The following is a 17520-nucleotide window of genomic DNA, read 5'->3' as shown; positions in this document are numbered from 1 at the left end:
CTGTCGTACTAGTTGTACGAAGATTAAACGTCACAAAAGTCCATGGCACTGAACGGCGACGTGTACACGGCAGTAACTCGAATGGGACTCAGTATAACCATCACGTGCTAACAAACTGTGCAAATATCACGGATAAATACAGAAGTATACAGATGCTCGTGTGAGGTTCATACTTCCTCCAGATCATACTTAGGGATTTGGTACGAAAATGGCTTTCATACCTACGGTATAAAAGGCATTTAGTGTGATAATCATACTTTATGGTGTGAATTTCACACTTCCGAATTTACTGTGTATAGTTACAGCTCAGTAGTAAGCAGATTATTGTGTTGTGTTCTAAGTTTGCTCAGCTAGAAATGCTTGTAAAGACAGCCCATCGTAGCTATAGGTGATGGCAAGGCTGAGAAAAGGCATAATACGCATATGGTACGTACCATACGCGTATGTCTATACCGTACGCGTATGGTACGGAAAATCGTACCGTACGCGTATGGTATGTACCATACGCGTATGGTACATACCATACGCGTACGGTACAAAATACGCATATGGTATAGAACACTGACACCATAAATGATTACAAATCAGCGTTTATTAATTGCCTGTAAGACTTACCTGTTAGCCAGTGGAAGGCGCAAAGAATCACCGCGTACTGACTTCATTGTTACCAGTGCAGTGTACAAAACATCTTTGTTGAGGCCATAGATAATATCTATATATATATTATCTATGTTGAGGCAGACCACTTTAAATTGCTCATCCGTTATGTACTGAATATCTCCCCCGTGTTCTGTCGGTTGTTCGTCTATCCCTTCCATCTCTCGACAACACTGGAATTCAATGCCACTGGGCATGGGCGAACATTTCGCTCACTCGCACCAATCCATTGTTTCCTAGCGTTCCGTGAAACTTGCTTGCTCTCTTATGATGGCAGTTTCTGACTCGCTGCTGCTGCTGTCGTCTTCATTATTATAGCCTGAAACATCCGTGGGTTCGAACTGATAAGGTTTAATCTCGGTATTCAAACTGCTCTCAGCCATTGAATACGAGGAGGGTGGACACGATATAAGCGCTACTGAAAATTATTACCGCTAATTGAATGTTTCAAATACCAAGATAAAATCAAGTGATAAAACCTGTTTAGCAACAGCCACACTAATGTGCTTCTTGTGACAAACGGAAGAAAATGAGTACGAAGGTTCCGCTATTTCCTGCTTGATTCTCCATGAGGATACACTAGCGGCGTCCGCTTCCCTCTATGGGAGAGAGCATAGGAGGCTTATTGTACAGGCCCGTAGCCAGGAATTTTGAAAGGGGGGTTCTTTTTGACCAAAAGTGGACCTTTACTTGCATGATGATTAATAAAGGTACTGAGACTGGGTGTGCGAAGCACACCCAATCTAGGGGGGTCTGGGGGCATGCCCCCCCAGAAAATTTTTTGAAAACAGATACTAAAAGGTTGAATTTAGTGGCATTTCAGTCAATAAAATTAACAATTTTTTTAGGTAAGCTGAAGACCAGCTGTATGAATGATATCTGGAAAAATATCTCTACTGCTACTGTAATTATACCATCTGCACATACATGTGTCTAAATATAATATATTGGAATGTCACAATGAATAAGAATGGGAAAGATTGAGCACTCTGCCATGATCAACAGGGGCAGTGTAGCAGAACAAATGGTGTCTTAAACAATGAAAATTTAATTTACATATTGCATGGAGTTGAAGCATGGATGCTATTCGTGGGCTCTGCATGGAGGGGCTTGTCCACCAAAATCTTATATTTTAATGAAAGCTCGGTTTAGACAATCTACATGTAAATTAAGTAGCTTTTAAAAGAAAATGTAATTGTGACTGTTCTATTAGAGTGATTGTTCTATTAGAGTGGTTGACTGCTCTATTAGAGTATCTCGATCTTGCATTGCATTTAATGCAAGCACTGAATGAGTTACTCGGAGCACTTATTTTAGCTTCTTATTATAGTGGTATCTAGTAAACTGTAGCTAATGGACTTTTGCTCCTGAAAATTTGGACTTGTATACTAAAATTGTGGACCTTTTTGCTAAAATTGTGGACCTTTTACTGAAATTGTGGACCTTTTTTCCAAGAGGGCGGTTCTTCAGAACCCCCCGAACCCCCCCTGGCTACGGGCCTGTTGTATATCATAATACCTTCTTCAACGATTGTTAGGCTCGAATAAAAGCTTATAAGGTGTCTCTAGAATGCAACGCATCGATTCTACCGACAAACTTACTGCACACGTGGTCCTCTATAAACCCAAGAGCAATTTACGTGCCGAGAATAGCGGGGAAGAGTGGGGCAGACCGGCTAAATAAACTAAACGTGAAGCACACTTTCGAATGGTGCTTATTTAAACTTCGCCGAGGGCTTGGTTATACTTTCAATACAAATGTATGCGCTCACGTGCGCATGTCCACCCTCCTCTGCAACATCCACACTTAGATCCAGTGACGTCTAACCGCAAATTAACATGGCGGCAGGCATGCGCAACTTTCCATCGCTGTATCTCCACAGTGAAATGTAGTACAGCTATAAAAAATGGTATACATACATAACTTTTCATATACATTCATGATCAATTACTAAAATAAATTTTTTTTTTTTTAAATGACTGCAGTTCCCCTTTAGTACAGGAAAGATCTAGGAGAGGTTCTCCTCAGCGATTCAGCCATTCTTCTTGAAATACTGTTTGTACACTCAACAACCAAGGACTCGTTTAAGCTCTGCTACATACTGTATAGTGATAAAAATGACAAAGACCAGTATGGAACATCTTTGCCATTTCAACACAGCTATGTATTACCATTGTGCCAAACATATTGTCATATCATAGTTGACATTCTATGCTAACTTTTCGTTCACTAATAATGAGACAATAAAAAATACTATATACATTCATGTTCTTGAAAGCAGCATGCCAAACTATATGTAATCTTTGGCTGCTAAGTTTCATAGTAATAAACAGGATCCAAAATGCACTGGGAAAATCCAAAATGCATTTTATTGTCTGAAAATTTTGAGCAAATTTGCTTTATTTTGCAACCATTATAAATTGTGGACCATTTCGAAGCATTTATTTCAGACCAGTTGTGATGGAGAATTACTTGATTTTGCATGTGATAAATTTTAATAATTACATAGTCAATATTGCTGCATAATTTGAAACGATATAATAGAACAACACAAAAAAAATTATGTCGGCAGTTCAACATTACAGTTCAGTCGTCACTTCCATGACTATCCTTTTCTAAAGAACCAAGAGACATCAATTTTACTGCACAGATTTTAGCATGGATGTAGTTTATGCTATTGTTTTTGATGTACAGAATATTTCTCCCTTGTTTCAAGGCAGCAATCACCATGGAACCTGGGTATACAAAAAGATCAAATATTCATACAGTATAGTAATATAAAGGAGGTGCTGAAATTTCAGTACTTTACACAGTCACAAAGACAAAAAGGTACCAAAATTTCAGTACTTTACACAAAGACAAAAAGGTACCAAAATTTCAGTACTTTACATGGAACCACAAATATAAAGGAGGTGCTGAAATTTCAGTACTTTACACAGTCACAAAGACAAAAGGTACCAAAATTTCAGTACTTTACACAAAGACAAAAAGGTACAGTACTTTACATGGAACCACAAATATAAATGAGGTGCTGAAATTTCAGTACTTTACATGGAACCACAAATATAAATGAGGTGCTGAAATTTCAGTACTTTACATAGAACCACAAATATAAAGGAGGTGCTGAAATTTCAATACTTTACACAGTCACAAAGACAAAAAGGTACCAAAATTTCAGTACTTTACATGGAACCACAAATATAAATGAGGTGCTGAAATTTCACAGACAAAAAGGTACCGAATTTCAGTATTTTACACAAAGCCATCAGACAAGAAATGCTACAGAAATTCTTTATACATGTATACATAGCCTCCAGAACAAAAAAGGTTCAGTACTTTACATGAAAGAAGGTATTAAATTTTAGTAACAAAAAAGGTACTGAAATTAACAAGAAATAATATTGAAACACAAGAGCTAAGTTACGAATTAATTCTGGTATCGTAAGTTACTGTGATAAACCATAAAGCACTAACAAATATTTAAATACGCGGTACTTCACTATAGAAATCATTTCATCTACTAAGTCCCAGTGATATTATGGTGAATTTTTCAATGGTGCATTATTTAGAGTAAATACTGTATTCTTATTTGTTAGTGGTAAATACATACAATTGATATCATTGGAATTCAATTACATCATGCAAAGTATACGTTATATCCCAGAGGCGGATCCAGACTTATGGAAAGGATGGGCCTTACAGGTCAGCAGATTTATCTCAAATCTAGACAAGCTTACCAGGCCCGTAGCCAGGAATTTTGAAAGGGGGGTTCTTTTTGACCAAAAGTGGACCTTTACTTGCATGATGATTAATAAAGGTACTGAGACTGGGTGTGCGAAGCACACCCAATCTAGGGGGGTCTGGGGGCATGCCCCCCCAGAAAATTTTTTGAAAACAGATACTAAAAGGTTGAATTTAGTGGCATTTCAGTCAATAAAATTAACAATTTTTTTAGGTAAGCTGAAGACCAGCTGTATGAATGATATCTGGAAAAATATCTCTACTGCTACTGTAATTATACCATCTGCACATACATGTGTCTAAATATAATATATTGGAATGTCACAATGAATAAGAATGGGAAAGATTGAGCACTCTGCCATGATCAACAGGGGCAGTGTAGCAGAACAAATGGTGTCTTAAACAATGAAAATTTAATTTACATATTGCATGGAGTTGAAGCATGGATGCTATTCGTGGGCTCTGCATGGAGGGGCTTGTCCACCAAAATCTTATATTTTAATGAAAGCTCGGTTTAGACAATCTACATGTAAATTAAGTAGCTTTTAAAAGAAAATGTAATTGTGACTGTTCTATTAGAGTGATTGTTCTATTAGAGTGGTTGACTGCTCTATTAGAGTATCTCGATCTTGCATTGCATTTAATGCAAGCACTGAATGAGTTACTCGGAGCACTTATTTTAGCTTCTTATTATAGTGGTATCTAGTAAACTGTAGCTAATGGACTTTTGCTCCTGAAAATTTGGACTTGTATACTAAAATTGTGGACCTTTTTGCTAAAATTGTGGACCTTTTACTGAAATTGTGGACCTTTTTTCCAAGAGGGCGGTTCTTCAGAACCCCCCGAACCCCCCCTGGCTACGGGCCTGAGCTTACAAATCAGATGGAGTCTGTTTTTACCTTAGTAGCCGGATCACAAAGAGCTCAACTTTCCCCCCTCATTTCCAAGTAATCTGACTTTACGCCCAGTCTCAGCTTTTCAAGCTTATGAGAAGAGAACTGAATCCATCCATGGACAAGAAACTAGCCACTAACAAACCATACAATACAATCTCCTCTAGCTCACTTGCTTGCTGGCTTAAGTCAATGTTAGAACAATCCAGCATTGATATAACAATTTTCAATGCATACTCAGTCAGAAATGCCTCATCATCGATGTAGGCATACAAGGAAATACGGTTACTATGAACAATTCTTAAAAGTGACCAGTTTTGCTATTACACACAAACAGTCTATTATTACATACCAATTCCAGTTGGCGATAACAAAGTCCAGTCAGTAGGTGTTGTGTACAATTGTAATAGAGTCTCAACTGACTTCTGGTACTGAAACACAATCTTCCAGTTGAAGCATCATAGTAAGATTGGTCCTTTGTCTTCAAAAAAAAATTGTCGTGTTCCATTGGTAGTGGTGCGGGTACTCCACTCTTTGCCACTAGCATACCAATTGTTACTTCATTAAGGGAATTTACTGATGTTACATCTACAAAAACAATAAAATGTGAAATCTATCTGGCCCTGTGTAACACGTGTTTCATGACAGACAGAAACAATTACAATTACACATCGACTACAGGTTAGAGCATCAAATTATTCAGTATGAATACTACAATCGTGTGAATTGAAGCTGTATCTATTATGCTTCACCAGGCTGATAACTCTCAGTAAAATATCTGCTAATTAAAAAAAACTAAGGCAAAAATTTACCAATATTGATAATTATATCAATTAATTGAACCTCTTTTAAGGGACCTTCTATATCAGACACTATTTCTGAGGTCTCTCCTCTACCAATACAACCTTTACCACTAGGACAAACAGTAAAAACATGTCAAAATTGGTCGGTCATAAGGTGTCCATTATACTAACAACACAGATATTGTTATCAATTCCAAAGTTGACAATACAAGGTACAGATAACGTTTTTGAATCAGCCACCCTATTGTTAAGATCTAAACAACCACATATATCCGTATAGCTTACTGTAACACATTGATTCGATTATTCACAATCCAGCATGTAAAGCCATGTGGTGGAAAACTAAAAGCAATTTTAGACAAGCTCTTCATCATGTGATATGATGGCTCCAATTGCCAACCAACTACATTCAGTGCTATTAAATTTTCATGAGAAAAGCTTTTGATTAGCACCTAGTTTTTATTGATAGCTCCCTAAAGTACTTTATATAATCTTATCAGCTAATGAAAAGTGTGTTGAGCCTCCTCTAGTTTAAAGGATCATTGCAGTGTTAAATGTATATAGTAAATACGTATATAGAAACACATACATATAATGTGTGCATATACCTCTTCTTTTTTCTACAGGTAGTGAACATACAGCCATCTGAGTTTCACCATAAACATCATTTAGGGCAGCTTAAAAGGTGCTAAGCTGTGAGAGATAGCAAAGTACTATTACTGTAAAGTGTTGCTTCCCAACGCTGTAATTTACTCCACGCACTATCCTCATTGAAGTTTTAATCTCATCCAGCATCTAAAAGAAACATAATTCAAAAGTATGCAACACATAATGTGCTGGATAAAAACCTGGTCAGTGTCTGTATCATTTGATTGAGCATAATCCAGTACAGCTAGAGTAAATCCTGTGAACCTAACCGTTGTAGTTGTAAATATAGTGTCAATGGCATTAACGGTAATGTTTGAAATGCTGTTCTTCCAAAATATGCTGGTGCAATCCAAGTAGTTAAATGAAAATAACTTGTCTGTATTGATATCACTAACATTACCAGGAGTCTTAATATATTGGCAATAGTTGAGAAACTGAGGAGGTAGTTCAGCCTTTGAAAAATGTAGATGCTTAAATGGTTCAAGCTTCTCGGCCGTCGCAAATTGAGGATATACCTCAACAGCCTTCTCCCACGTATCCAATTCCATTCCTTTAACGAATACTTGCTGTATCTTGTGCAGCTTTTTTATGTCACCACACTGCATCATTGCTTCCTTTATTGTCATTGTCTCGTCTTCTATTTTTAATAATAGCTCATGGATGGTGGAAATGTCTAATGCTCGAAAAGGTTTGAAAGTAGATCCTTTTAAATCAAGACTAGACTTTATACCTTTTTTTACTTCTGGGCACATTCTGGAATTCTCCATTCAAGTATTTCTTAAAAATGCTTGATAATATAACAAAGGTTTCATTTGGTAGAGTAGCAAGAAAGAAAATCATTCTTTCGTCTAGTTGTTCTACCTACAGGCAATACCAAAAAATTATGTGTGAAAATCACAAAAATTAGCATGCAGTAGTTATGTGAGAATTAAGCAGTAAAAATACCTGTGTTATAGCATATGGGATATACCGTAAATTGTAGACTGTGAATATACTGTAGAGAATTCATTCAAATACTGCTTGGTAAGTACACGCAGCCCAGACAACTTGTACAGTCAAACTTCTCTAATCCGATGCTCAATGGGAGCCATAAATTTTGCTGGATTAAGGAGGTTGTTGGATTAACAAGTCACCTCTGTAATCTGACATTGCACAATATCTAGAATTATGCCAGATTTTGCAGTAAATTACAGGAAAAACAAATCACACAATGTTTTAAACATGAATTTGTTTTAGAATTTGAAAGTATTAACAGTAGAAAGAAAATTCAGGAACTTTATCAGGGTTTAAATGTCTACTGGTACATCTGCAGGTACACTGTACAAAACAACCTAGCTATGTACATATTAGTTAACACTCATTGCTAAAATGTAACATATAATATATTTTATAAGTAATTTTAAAACATAAGAGCAACACATTGCACAACATGACAGTAACAAAAAGTATTCTATTACTTTTAAAATATCTTTTGTTAATAAAGACAGTGCTTAACTTAAATGATTTACTGGAACTAAGCCATATGAACAAGTATACATGCAGCATACACACTGTGACATCATGACCAAGCCCCGTGGCATACATGTACTATCTCTATCAAATTAGCTGAGAGTATATAATACTATTACTAATACAGTTCTAAGTCGCTACGTCATGGAACAATTCACATCAAGTCTAGCTTGTTCGAGTTTACGCCAATGCGTATGCGTAAAGAAATGCACGGCCACCATGCCGTGTCTTGAAAAAGTAGCTTGTACCTGTCCCCATTGCAGGCTTGGGGTCAAATACATGAGTATTTGTATTTAGCTGTATTTAAATACTATTTTTGAGTATTTGTAATTGTATTATGAAGTTTTGAAACAACATGTATTTGTATTTAAACACTTCATGTAAAAACTTTAAGTACTTTCTGGAAAATATCTCAAATACTTTTGCTTGAAAGAGAATCTGTATGACCTAATCTGTAAAATATATTTTGTTGGAAGATGATCTCTTTCACTTATTGACACCTTAATCTGTAAAAATATATCAAACGCTAATTATTCAATTTCTTTGAATGGGAAGAGTTATAAAGAACTTACTTTTCTTTGAAGTTGAATAGTAAGTATATAAGTACTAGCAAGAGTTCATAATGTAGAGAGCAAGGGAGATATAGCGTTGGACACTCTTCCTCCCTCTCTACTGTATATTATGAACTGTTGGTATGAGCATTCAAACCTTGCAACATATAGTTCAAAAATGTCATCTAAGAAGAGCAAGAAGTCCATATACTCCAATTGTTTTCTGGCATTATAATGTTACAGTTATGTTTACCATACATTTGAAATTTTATTAGAACAATATTAAAACAGAGGTGTGTACTATTGGGTGGTTGTGTAAGGTGTAGTTCAGATCAAAGGATCAAGTATTATAAAAGTATTTAAATGCTTTTAATAGTATTTGTATTTCAAATACACCCTGGGTATAAGTATTCGTATTTGTATTCCATACTTTCAGAGTATTTGTATTTAAATACTTTTCAAAGTATTTGACCCCAAGCCTGCACAGATCACCTTTGCTTATTCCTTTTAAACGATACACTATTAACAACTCAAACAACCAATAAACTAGCTAGTCTTCTTTCACAACAAGACATTGCCATGATTATGTAACTTTCATGCAATAGTCTGCGAAGGATCCATTTACCCCAGTAACCGAGACTCTGAGGGTGTAAGAATTTTATGGTAAGATTATTAAACACACAAACAAGCTGTAGCGAAGAGGAAATTATACCCAGTGCGCAAGTTATCAGCCATATGGCGGTTGTGACGGTTAGAGGGTTAAAGGAAGAGAAATGCCATTTTGGCCATGGCAAGGCAGTTATATGATGCATGACCACTGTTTGCTGTATATTTTATAAACAAAACATCTACAGTACCTTTAAAATATGACCTGATAGATTCATCCATCCTGGCACCATTAAATTCATCATTTTCATCCTGATCTTGTGGTGCACGTCTAACACTATGACTAGCTGGAATCATGGCTTCAATGCGCCGTCTCTTGTTTGATGGCTGAATTACAGTTGGTTGTTGGTTGCTATCGTCTCCATTTGGCTGCATCTCAATGGTAGCTCCTTTAAATATATCCACGAACGATTCAGTTAAGCCGCAGTTTTTGAATTGTCTGCAAAACTCATTCTTGTTCCACTCAAATTCTGCAACATTCAGGACCTTAGCCTTAGAATTTGTCTGAAAAGTAGCCTAATTAAAATCGAACATATTAAACATAATGATTATCAAGTGTTGCATCAACACTTACTTTTATCCATTCATCTCCGTCCTGAGGACTGAGCGCCACATCCTTTATCAGCCCATATTTTGACAAGACTTGGTTGCCAACGCCTATGTATACTCCATCAGCTGGCTGAGTATCTTTCAGGGAAAAATGCCAACACAATCGTCTCGGCATAACTCAGCGAAGAGGACGTCTAAAACACTGGAAAACGACTCACAGGGTGACTCAATCCGAGGTGCCAAAAAACGTTCGTGTACAAAAAAAATACACACGTGGTGGTATTACGTTATCACGTGCGGATCGATCACGTGTGATGAATCTGGGATAGAGAAACCAGGAACGGAGAAACGAGGAGAAATGGGAAACGGATAGAGATGGCAAGCGTTTGAAATGTCCCGTTGAAGTATAGTCTTCTGGCTTTAATCTAGTAGCGCCTTGTGGTATTAAAAGTGAGTGTTTAGATGCAGTGCAGTAGATGCTACTAACCCCAAGTAAATATTATGCTTACCTATTGAAATCTCCAATTCTGTTTTAATATTTAATAAGCTAGGTAATCTAAAGGCTGCAGTACAGTACAAGTGTCTGTCAAACCTTCAGTGTTGACCAGTGGAGATTCTAGGCCTGAGCAACGGGGAGGGCCAAGTAGGCGGGAACAGCGATCGGGAACAGCATGACTAGTACTATAAAACAGAATTTCTAGGGATTCAAGCTGCAGTTGAAGGCTTAAAAACAGCCTGAAATTTATTCTAAAAACAAGAAAATTATTAAAAATAGCAATGCCAATCTATACTGCAATTTTTCCCTATATTAAAAGAGTTGAAAAATTATTTTTCAGCAGCCCCCCTTCCCCTTAGAATCGCCTATGGTGTTGACCACTGTAAAGCTCTATAATAACAACTGTCAAACCATAGATTTATAAACTGGTTTATAAATCTATAGTCAAACACTAGTACAGAGGTTTGTTTATGGTGAGTTCTGGTTGAGCGAGCGCACCGGCGGAGCTGATACTTTATGGTGAAAGACATCATTATGCTTCAGTACTGAGCAGGCAAACTTAGGGTCAGGTTTCAGCTTTGGTTTCTTCTCCTTTAATAGAGGCCACTTCAGCTATACAGTGTCACTATGCCCTACTTAAAACTTACTTAATCTTGTGTAATTTTATTCTGGTGTATAAGTAGCTATTATAGCATTCTATTTTTTTTGTATTTTCTTGCCATGCCCACGTACTGGTTTTCATTTTTGGAACCAGTCTCTGTGATCGCATGTGACTGAGGTTTTTCAAGCATGTATTTTGTTCTCATTATTAATGATGGTTTCTTTTTTAAAATGTCCTCTGCATAACTGTACTGTATAGTAGGGATCGTGCAAAACTGGGCTTCCAAAATATCACCCTAAAACCAGCCTCAATTTCCCTTCATGACAACTTGGTTAGGCACAGCCAAGTCCAAAAATGTCTTCAGATTAACCCCAAATTTAAACCCTTCCAAAAAGTTTTTTTTATGGAATTTAAAAAATTTTCTATTTAACATAATTATTTTTATTCTGACTAACTGATTCCTTCAGCCAAGCATAACTCAACAATGGATATAGCTATGGGCTTGATTTCTTCACTGTTTGATGTTGCTTGATCCTGAGAGAGATGTTCCTTTTTACCAACTGCAGTATGTACAATGCATATATCATGGACTTTCCTTTGTACCCAGTTCTTTTCGTTAACAACGCAAGGTGTTCATTTATTCGCAATAGAGGCGCATTAGTGCTAATAATTTATTTAGTACGTGCTGCTGGCTCTCTGTGCTGGCCGGTACGTTTGTCTCTCGTGTGTTTGAGTTCAACTGATTGTTCCAGATGACAGGTGGAGGATAAGAACTCGTTCTTAGCAAAGTAGAACAGGCCGTGTGCTGAATAGTTGGCACAATTTAATCGCTTGTGTTTCTTGACACACTGCTTTGCTGTGTAAGTTCTTTGTGAGTACTCAAGGTATTTCATTCTATGAGCACTTTTAATTGTTTGTTTCTTGTGTGTTTGTGTTCAACTGACTGCTAAAGACGATAAGAACTCGTTCTTAGCAAAATAGAACGGGCAAGTGCCGATATGTTGGCACGGTTTAATCGCATTTCTTAACGCACTACTTTGCTGTGTAAGTTCTTTGTACTAAGGTATTAACACTGTTAATTGTTTGTTTCTCGTGTAACTGACTGCTATAGATGAACACTGTTACTGAATTGTTTGTGTCTTGTGTGTTTGAGTTTAACTGAATGTTCCAGATGATTGGTGGATAATAACTCGTTCTTAGCCTCGTTCTTAGCAAAGTAGAACAGGTATGTGCTGATTAGTCTCATGTGTCTGAATTCAACGAACTGTTTCAGATGATACCAGGGTGGATAAAATCTCATTCTTAGCAAAGTAGAACAGAGACGTGCTGATTAGTTGGCACTGTTTTCGCGCTACTTCACTGTGCAAGTTCTTAGTACTATTTCATTTGATGAACACTGATGTACTGGCCTGTATACCCACTTGTTACAATTGAGATTAATTGCTCAGAGCATACACCTGCAACGCTGACCAACTTATCTCGTGCATACAAGTTACCATTAAGCCATTGTTTGATCCAACTGCCAGAATTGCAATTGCATGATCCCTAATATACAGTACTACCGTACTGTATGATATATGAATGTGTGAGTTCATGTATATAATTTGTGGAGAGAGGTCTTTGTAGGTAAAGTTACCTCATTATAGGTAAAATAGGTCAAAAACATATCTAAGGTGTATTTCATGATCTTAGGATACCACCCCATAGTAGCCACCTTCACATAGTAGCTCTTTGTTGAAATTTGTTGTAGCCATAGCTATTATCTGGTCAAATATGCTTTATTTAAATTTGATGATTAGCTTCAGTGTTGTTATTGACACGTGTTTTTTTATCATGGTACCAACAATGTATCTGTTTATTTCCCAATCACAAAATAAACACTGCTAATACTCGTTAAGGATTTTGTTACTTGGATAGTAAAATCAGTACTCAAGTACTTGTTAAGATCACATGACCCATGATACATTTGCCACCAGGTAGTGACACAATAAAAGCTGTGGAGTTTGATTGGCATAATTTTTCTTGTCAGGAACAGTAACTGTTACATCAGTACTTCAGTACAGTGTGTGTATCATTGTTGTTACTTGAAAAATATGTAAGCTGCTTAAAGTCAATATAAAACATGTTAAATTAGTATGACTACAAGGTAGCTAGTATTGATGAGTACTTGGTTTTAAACTGTGAGGTTTTCTGAAAGTACACCTATACTATAACATCAGCAATGTATGGGTTATTTGGCACTTGTATTTTCTGGTGGAATATTTTATCTCAGCAAGTTGCTATGATAATAGCTAAACTTCAAAAACGCACCTTATGTAAAGGGTCGTTTGTAAAAGTAGTACATTACTCTGTATGTGAGCTATGAGTTTGTGCAAGCAGAGTAGTAACCCACAGAAGGTTATCACAATGAAGATAGCTTTACCCACTATGCAAGAGGATTGTTGGCACTTGCTTACCCTATTTTAGACTAGGTACGTACCCAGATGTTGCATGCAAGCACGCACGCATGCACACGACACGGACAGTCATGAACATAAACATGCAAGCACTCAGACACACATACACGTATTGTCGTGGAGTTATGTAATTATGTGTGTTGCATATTTACAGGAGGAAAAGGAACCACCAAAAACTACTGGCTGAGTGTGGATTCTTCTATCAATATACCTCTGCATGGGATCCTCTTTTCTTGTATATAAGTTGAGGCTGTAGGATTAACCCATTTGTTTTGTTTTATTCCTTTTCGTGTGTTTATATTAGTTATTGATTGTACATTATCAGTTCTCAGTACCTTAAATTAGGTCACTTGAACTAATAATAAGAAGTACTTAAAATAATGTTTCACCATAATGTGTGAAAATAGGGCATCTGGGTACATATATTTTGCTTACTTTAATAAAATTAAAGATTCATAATTTTAGATGTCATTGTGCTATGGCCACATAGCACTTCTTAAGCATTTGTTGGCAACTGTATATTTTATTCCAGTACCAAGATGTAATGTTTTATGTGATGGGGTGTTTTGTGCCAATGTGCCATGTTTTTGTAGGCCCAGTCACATAACTATATACCGTGTAGTCGGAAAGTTTGGCAGGAGGAAACTTGAATTGGCGAATTTGCCATGATAGGACTTCAGCAAGAACAAAGTTTGGCAAATTTGTTGAGCTACTACAGATTTGTATTGGACAAATGATTTGGCGGATTTTAGTTTGGCAAAACATCGTTCACTTGCCAAATTCTTCAAACTTTCTGGCTATACCGCAACACTGCTATCATAATGTAACTTAGCCTATTGTTGAACTCAAAATGACTTTTCAGCTTAAATATGTCAATATAAATATCTTACCTCAACCCTGTACTTGGTTGGCCAAGAAACTAAAGATGTACATATAAATGGATAAACAGGAAATAAAGTTGCACTCGCTCTTAACAGGAGCTTACTATAGATGGTGGTCTCATGGCAAGACCCCACCCACTGCATTAGGTAGGGTTTCTGACCAATCAGTTGCTCTGATTCAGCTACAGCACAATAAGGCTAAAACAACGAAACTGGCCACCTAAAAAGATACATGGCATATTAATGATACTGATTAAGACAATAATATATTATACAGGGGATCCAAAGAAGCTCAGCCATGAGATCTACTAGATTCCATTCTGGGAAGGCTCTAAAGTTAAAAAATCTATGTAAGCAGGACATGGCAATGCAAGCAGCCTACCTGCAGCTCAAACAATGATCTTACAGTTTTCTTTTCAATACCAGAAGTGCTATAGCCACGTTCTTGAGCATGCAACTGTGATCCAGTCTCACTAGAAATATAAGATATAGGGTGTTGGAGGTCAAGAGCCATACCGATCTTCCTTCCAAGCTGTTCCAGCCACTAATGTTGCTAGGCATTGTTGTTAGTAGATTAAATCATTACCATGCAAGTGAGGTATATTAAGGGTGGTAGAAAGATTGGTAGGGATAGTGCTAGGAGTGCTGACACTGGCAAAATAGCCCGGAACGTCAGCATAAATACAGTATAAATAATTCAGGTAAATGCTGTTGGAGTCTGTGAACTAAACCTGTACATATTTCTCCCAGGTATATATATACATGCCCTACGGTTCATTGTGGGTTGGGGAGAGCACATGTAGGGGCAGAAAGCCCAAAAATTTAGCATACAAGTCACCACAAAACAGTGGGTGGGGGTCTGGATACGAGGCTGTAAAGATTTTCACACTCCTCATATTCTCATTCTCATATATATACTTTACCAAAAACCATTATGACATTTTTGTGTAGCTATAATACTCATGCATAAGATTATGATCATTGTACTGTCAGGAATCAGCTGCAGCAAAAAACCTGAATGTCTTCTGCTTTGCTGTACTTGGAATGTTATCTATGTAGCTTGCATGTACACAATATTGAATGAGTAATTTTAAACACTGGAAACGGAAAATAGAATTGGAAAACTGAAATAGTCAAATCGTTATGCTTGTGTCCTGGAGTGATGTGGTGTGTGTCCTGGTGTGGTCACCTATTAAATACCACCTTTTAACAAAGACCACCTCTGTATAAAGACCACCTTGTAATTAAGTTCTAAAGATATTTAAGGTAGCTAGTTCAGTTTAAAAAAGATTAGGCCCTTAAGGTCATCTCCTTACATGAAACCTCAGTTTTCTTTATTAAAGTACATGTACTACACCCCTGTGTTGTTGCTATACTTCAGGACTATTTTTGTATGACACATGCATTCTGGTAGAACCTATAAGCAATGATGGTATGGACAGCCAGATGATCTTTAGTGAAAGTGTAAACCAATGTTCACCCCTTTCTATGAGTCATAATGAAACCATGTTTGGTGGTGGAACTATCAAATATTACCATGTAATGGTCTTTATAAAAGGTGACCATTAAGTGAGGGTGGTCTTTATGAAGTGGTCTTATATGCCTTAGCCATCTATTACAATGTGGTCTTTGTATGGAGGTGGTCTTTGTAAGAAGGTGGTCTTTTAAGAGGTGGCCACTAAGCAAGGGTTTTCTCTATAGGATACACTATTTGACCATTTCTGATTTCCAGTTTCCATTTCCACTCTTTCCAATTGCCAATATTGAATTGGCATAAGGATCATGCTTGGTCAACATTATATTATTTTGGTCTGATGAAGGTATTATTAAATTCTTGCTTCAGTCACCAATAGACTGGTTGTAAACATTCCATGGACATGGTTTGGAGACAATATAGTCAGCACTTCTTTCAGCACCAGGCTACAGTGTGGTAGCTAGACGGCTAGTTTATTTTTTTGATGACATTATTTTTTGCAATAGTCTTGGATACTGGCCTACATGACTAGTCCTGAAAATTAATGTTATTTTTACTACTGTTGTAGTTTTTGTGTGTTGTGTACATGTGTAGCTTTGTCTGTGGTATAATGTTTATCCGATCCTCTGTGAGTTTCAGTTAATTTTAAAGAAGAGAGCCGGAGTGTTGATTATGTGACCGGGCCTGCAAAAAAACAGGGCAAGGTGGGCACAAGCTACACCCTGTCATGCTATGTCAGGGGGCTATATAGAATATTTGCTTTCATATTAAATGCTTAGTAAGAGCTGAAGATTGCATTGCCATAGCATAATGCCGGCTACAAAAAGGATGAGTTGAAAAAGAACTGATCATGCCCTATATTATTTCACAGGGCTAGTCACATATTTTAAATGAACTACATAGCCACTGCATGCTGTTCAGTTCAGACTGACGTGCTTCAGTCATGGGGCTATTACCTAACACTAAACAATATAATAAAACAGTATTAATATAGTTTGTGTCATGGTGTAGCAAGAAAAGGGTTCAGTTAACTAGTTTGTTGATTCTATTCTGTTGCTCATAATCAGATTGAGGAACATCAAACTATAGTGCCTAAATAATTAAAATTAAAAAAACTTCCAAAAGAGAGCATGCAGGAGTTGCTCTCCACTGCTTCACAGACCTTCAATAATGAGAGGGATTACAGTGAAACTTCACAACACTAGTTCATTGTCTTGTGTACTTTTTGAGGAGTTAAGGGAGGAGACTGGCCGTTCCTAGCCAGGGTTTGAACCCTGCCAGCACCATGCTGACTGCTTTCACAGCCAGCTTACCTCGACACTAGACACTAGCGACACACTAGGAAAGCAAACAAATTTAAGAGGTATTTAAACCCAAAAGTTGATAGCTGCAGTGCGAAAAAAAGGTAGCCACAACTGAGAATCGATCTTGGACCGTGACCTGACACCTCGTGATAAACACAACGGCTAATGCTTGCACCACAAGGAAATCACGTCATAAGCACTAATTTCTATGGTATATATATTGTAGTCAAGTAGTGTATATGTAAGCTTGTACATAAAAATATTCTTTTTTAAATGTCAGATAGAAATGAA

At 37.0% G+C, this 17520-nt stretch overlaps 1 protein-coding gene across 9 annotated transcripts; it reads right to left on the bottom strand.

The window, feature by feature from the left end:
• Positions 1-3089: 3089 nt before the first annotated feature.
• LOC136240155 (uncharacterized) lies at positions 3090-14757 on the bottom strand. Of its 9 annotated transcripts, XR_010693698.1 has the most exons (8): positions 14727-14741; positions 14556-14671; positions 14461-14489; positions 7688-7901; positions 6943-7603; positions 6703-6889; positions 5298-5879; positions 3090-3392 (listed from the first exon to the last, which is right to left on the bottom strand). XR_010693698.1 is itself a non-coding variant. In XM_066031064.1 (4 exons), exons 1-4 carry the CDS (start codon positions 10190-10192, stop codon positions 3381-3383), a joined length of 723 nt encoding a protein of 240 aa, XP_065887136.1. In that variant the 5' UTR covers positions 10193-10478; the 3' UTR covers positions 3090-3380. The 9 variants fall into 9 exon arrangements, 1 of the variants encoding a protein (XP_065887136.1); XR_010693697.1 differs by having other exon boundaries at positions 14556-14757; XR_010693696.1 differs by lacking the exons at positions 14461-14489; positions 14556-14671; positions 14727-14741 and adding exons at positions 9660-9984; positions 10043-10489 and having other exon boundaries at positions 6734-6889.
• Positions 14758-17520: the final 2763 nt, after the last annotated feature.

Source organism: Dysidea avara, chromosome 1 (assembly GCF_963678975.1).
Source record: "Dysidea avara chromosome 1, odDysAvar1.4, whole genome shotgun sequence".
NCBI classification, from domain to species: domain Eukaryota; kingdom Metazoa; phylum Porifera; class Demospongiae; order Dictyoceratida; family Dysideidae; genus Dysidea; species Dysidea avara.
This window is presented reverse-complemented; position numbering and strand designations above follow the sequence as displayed.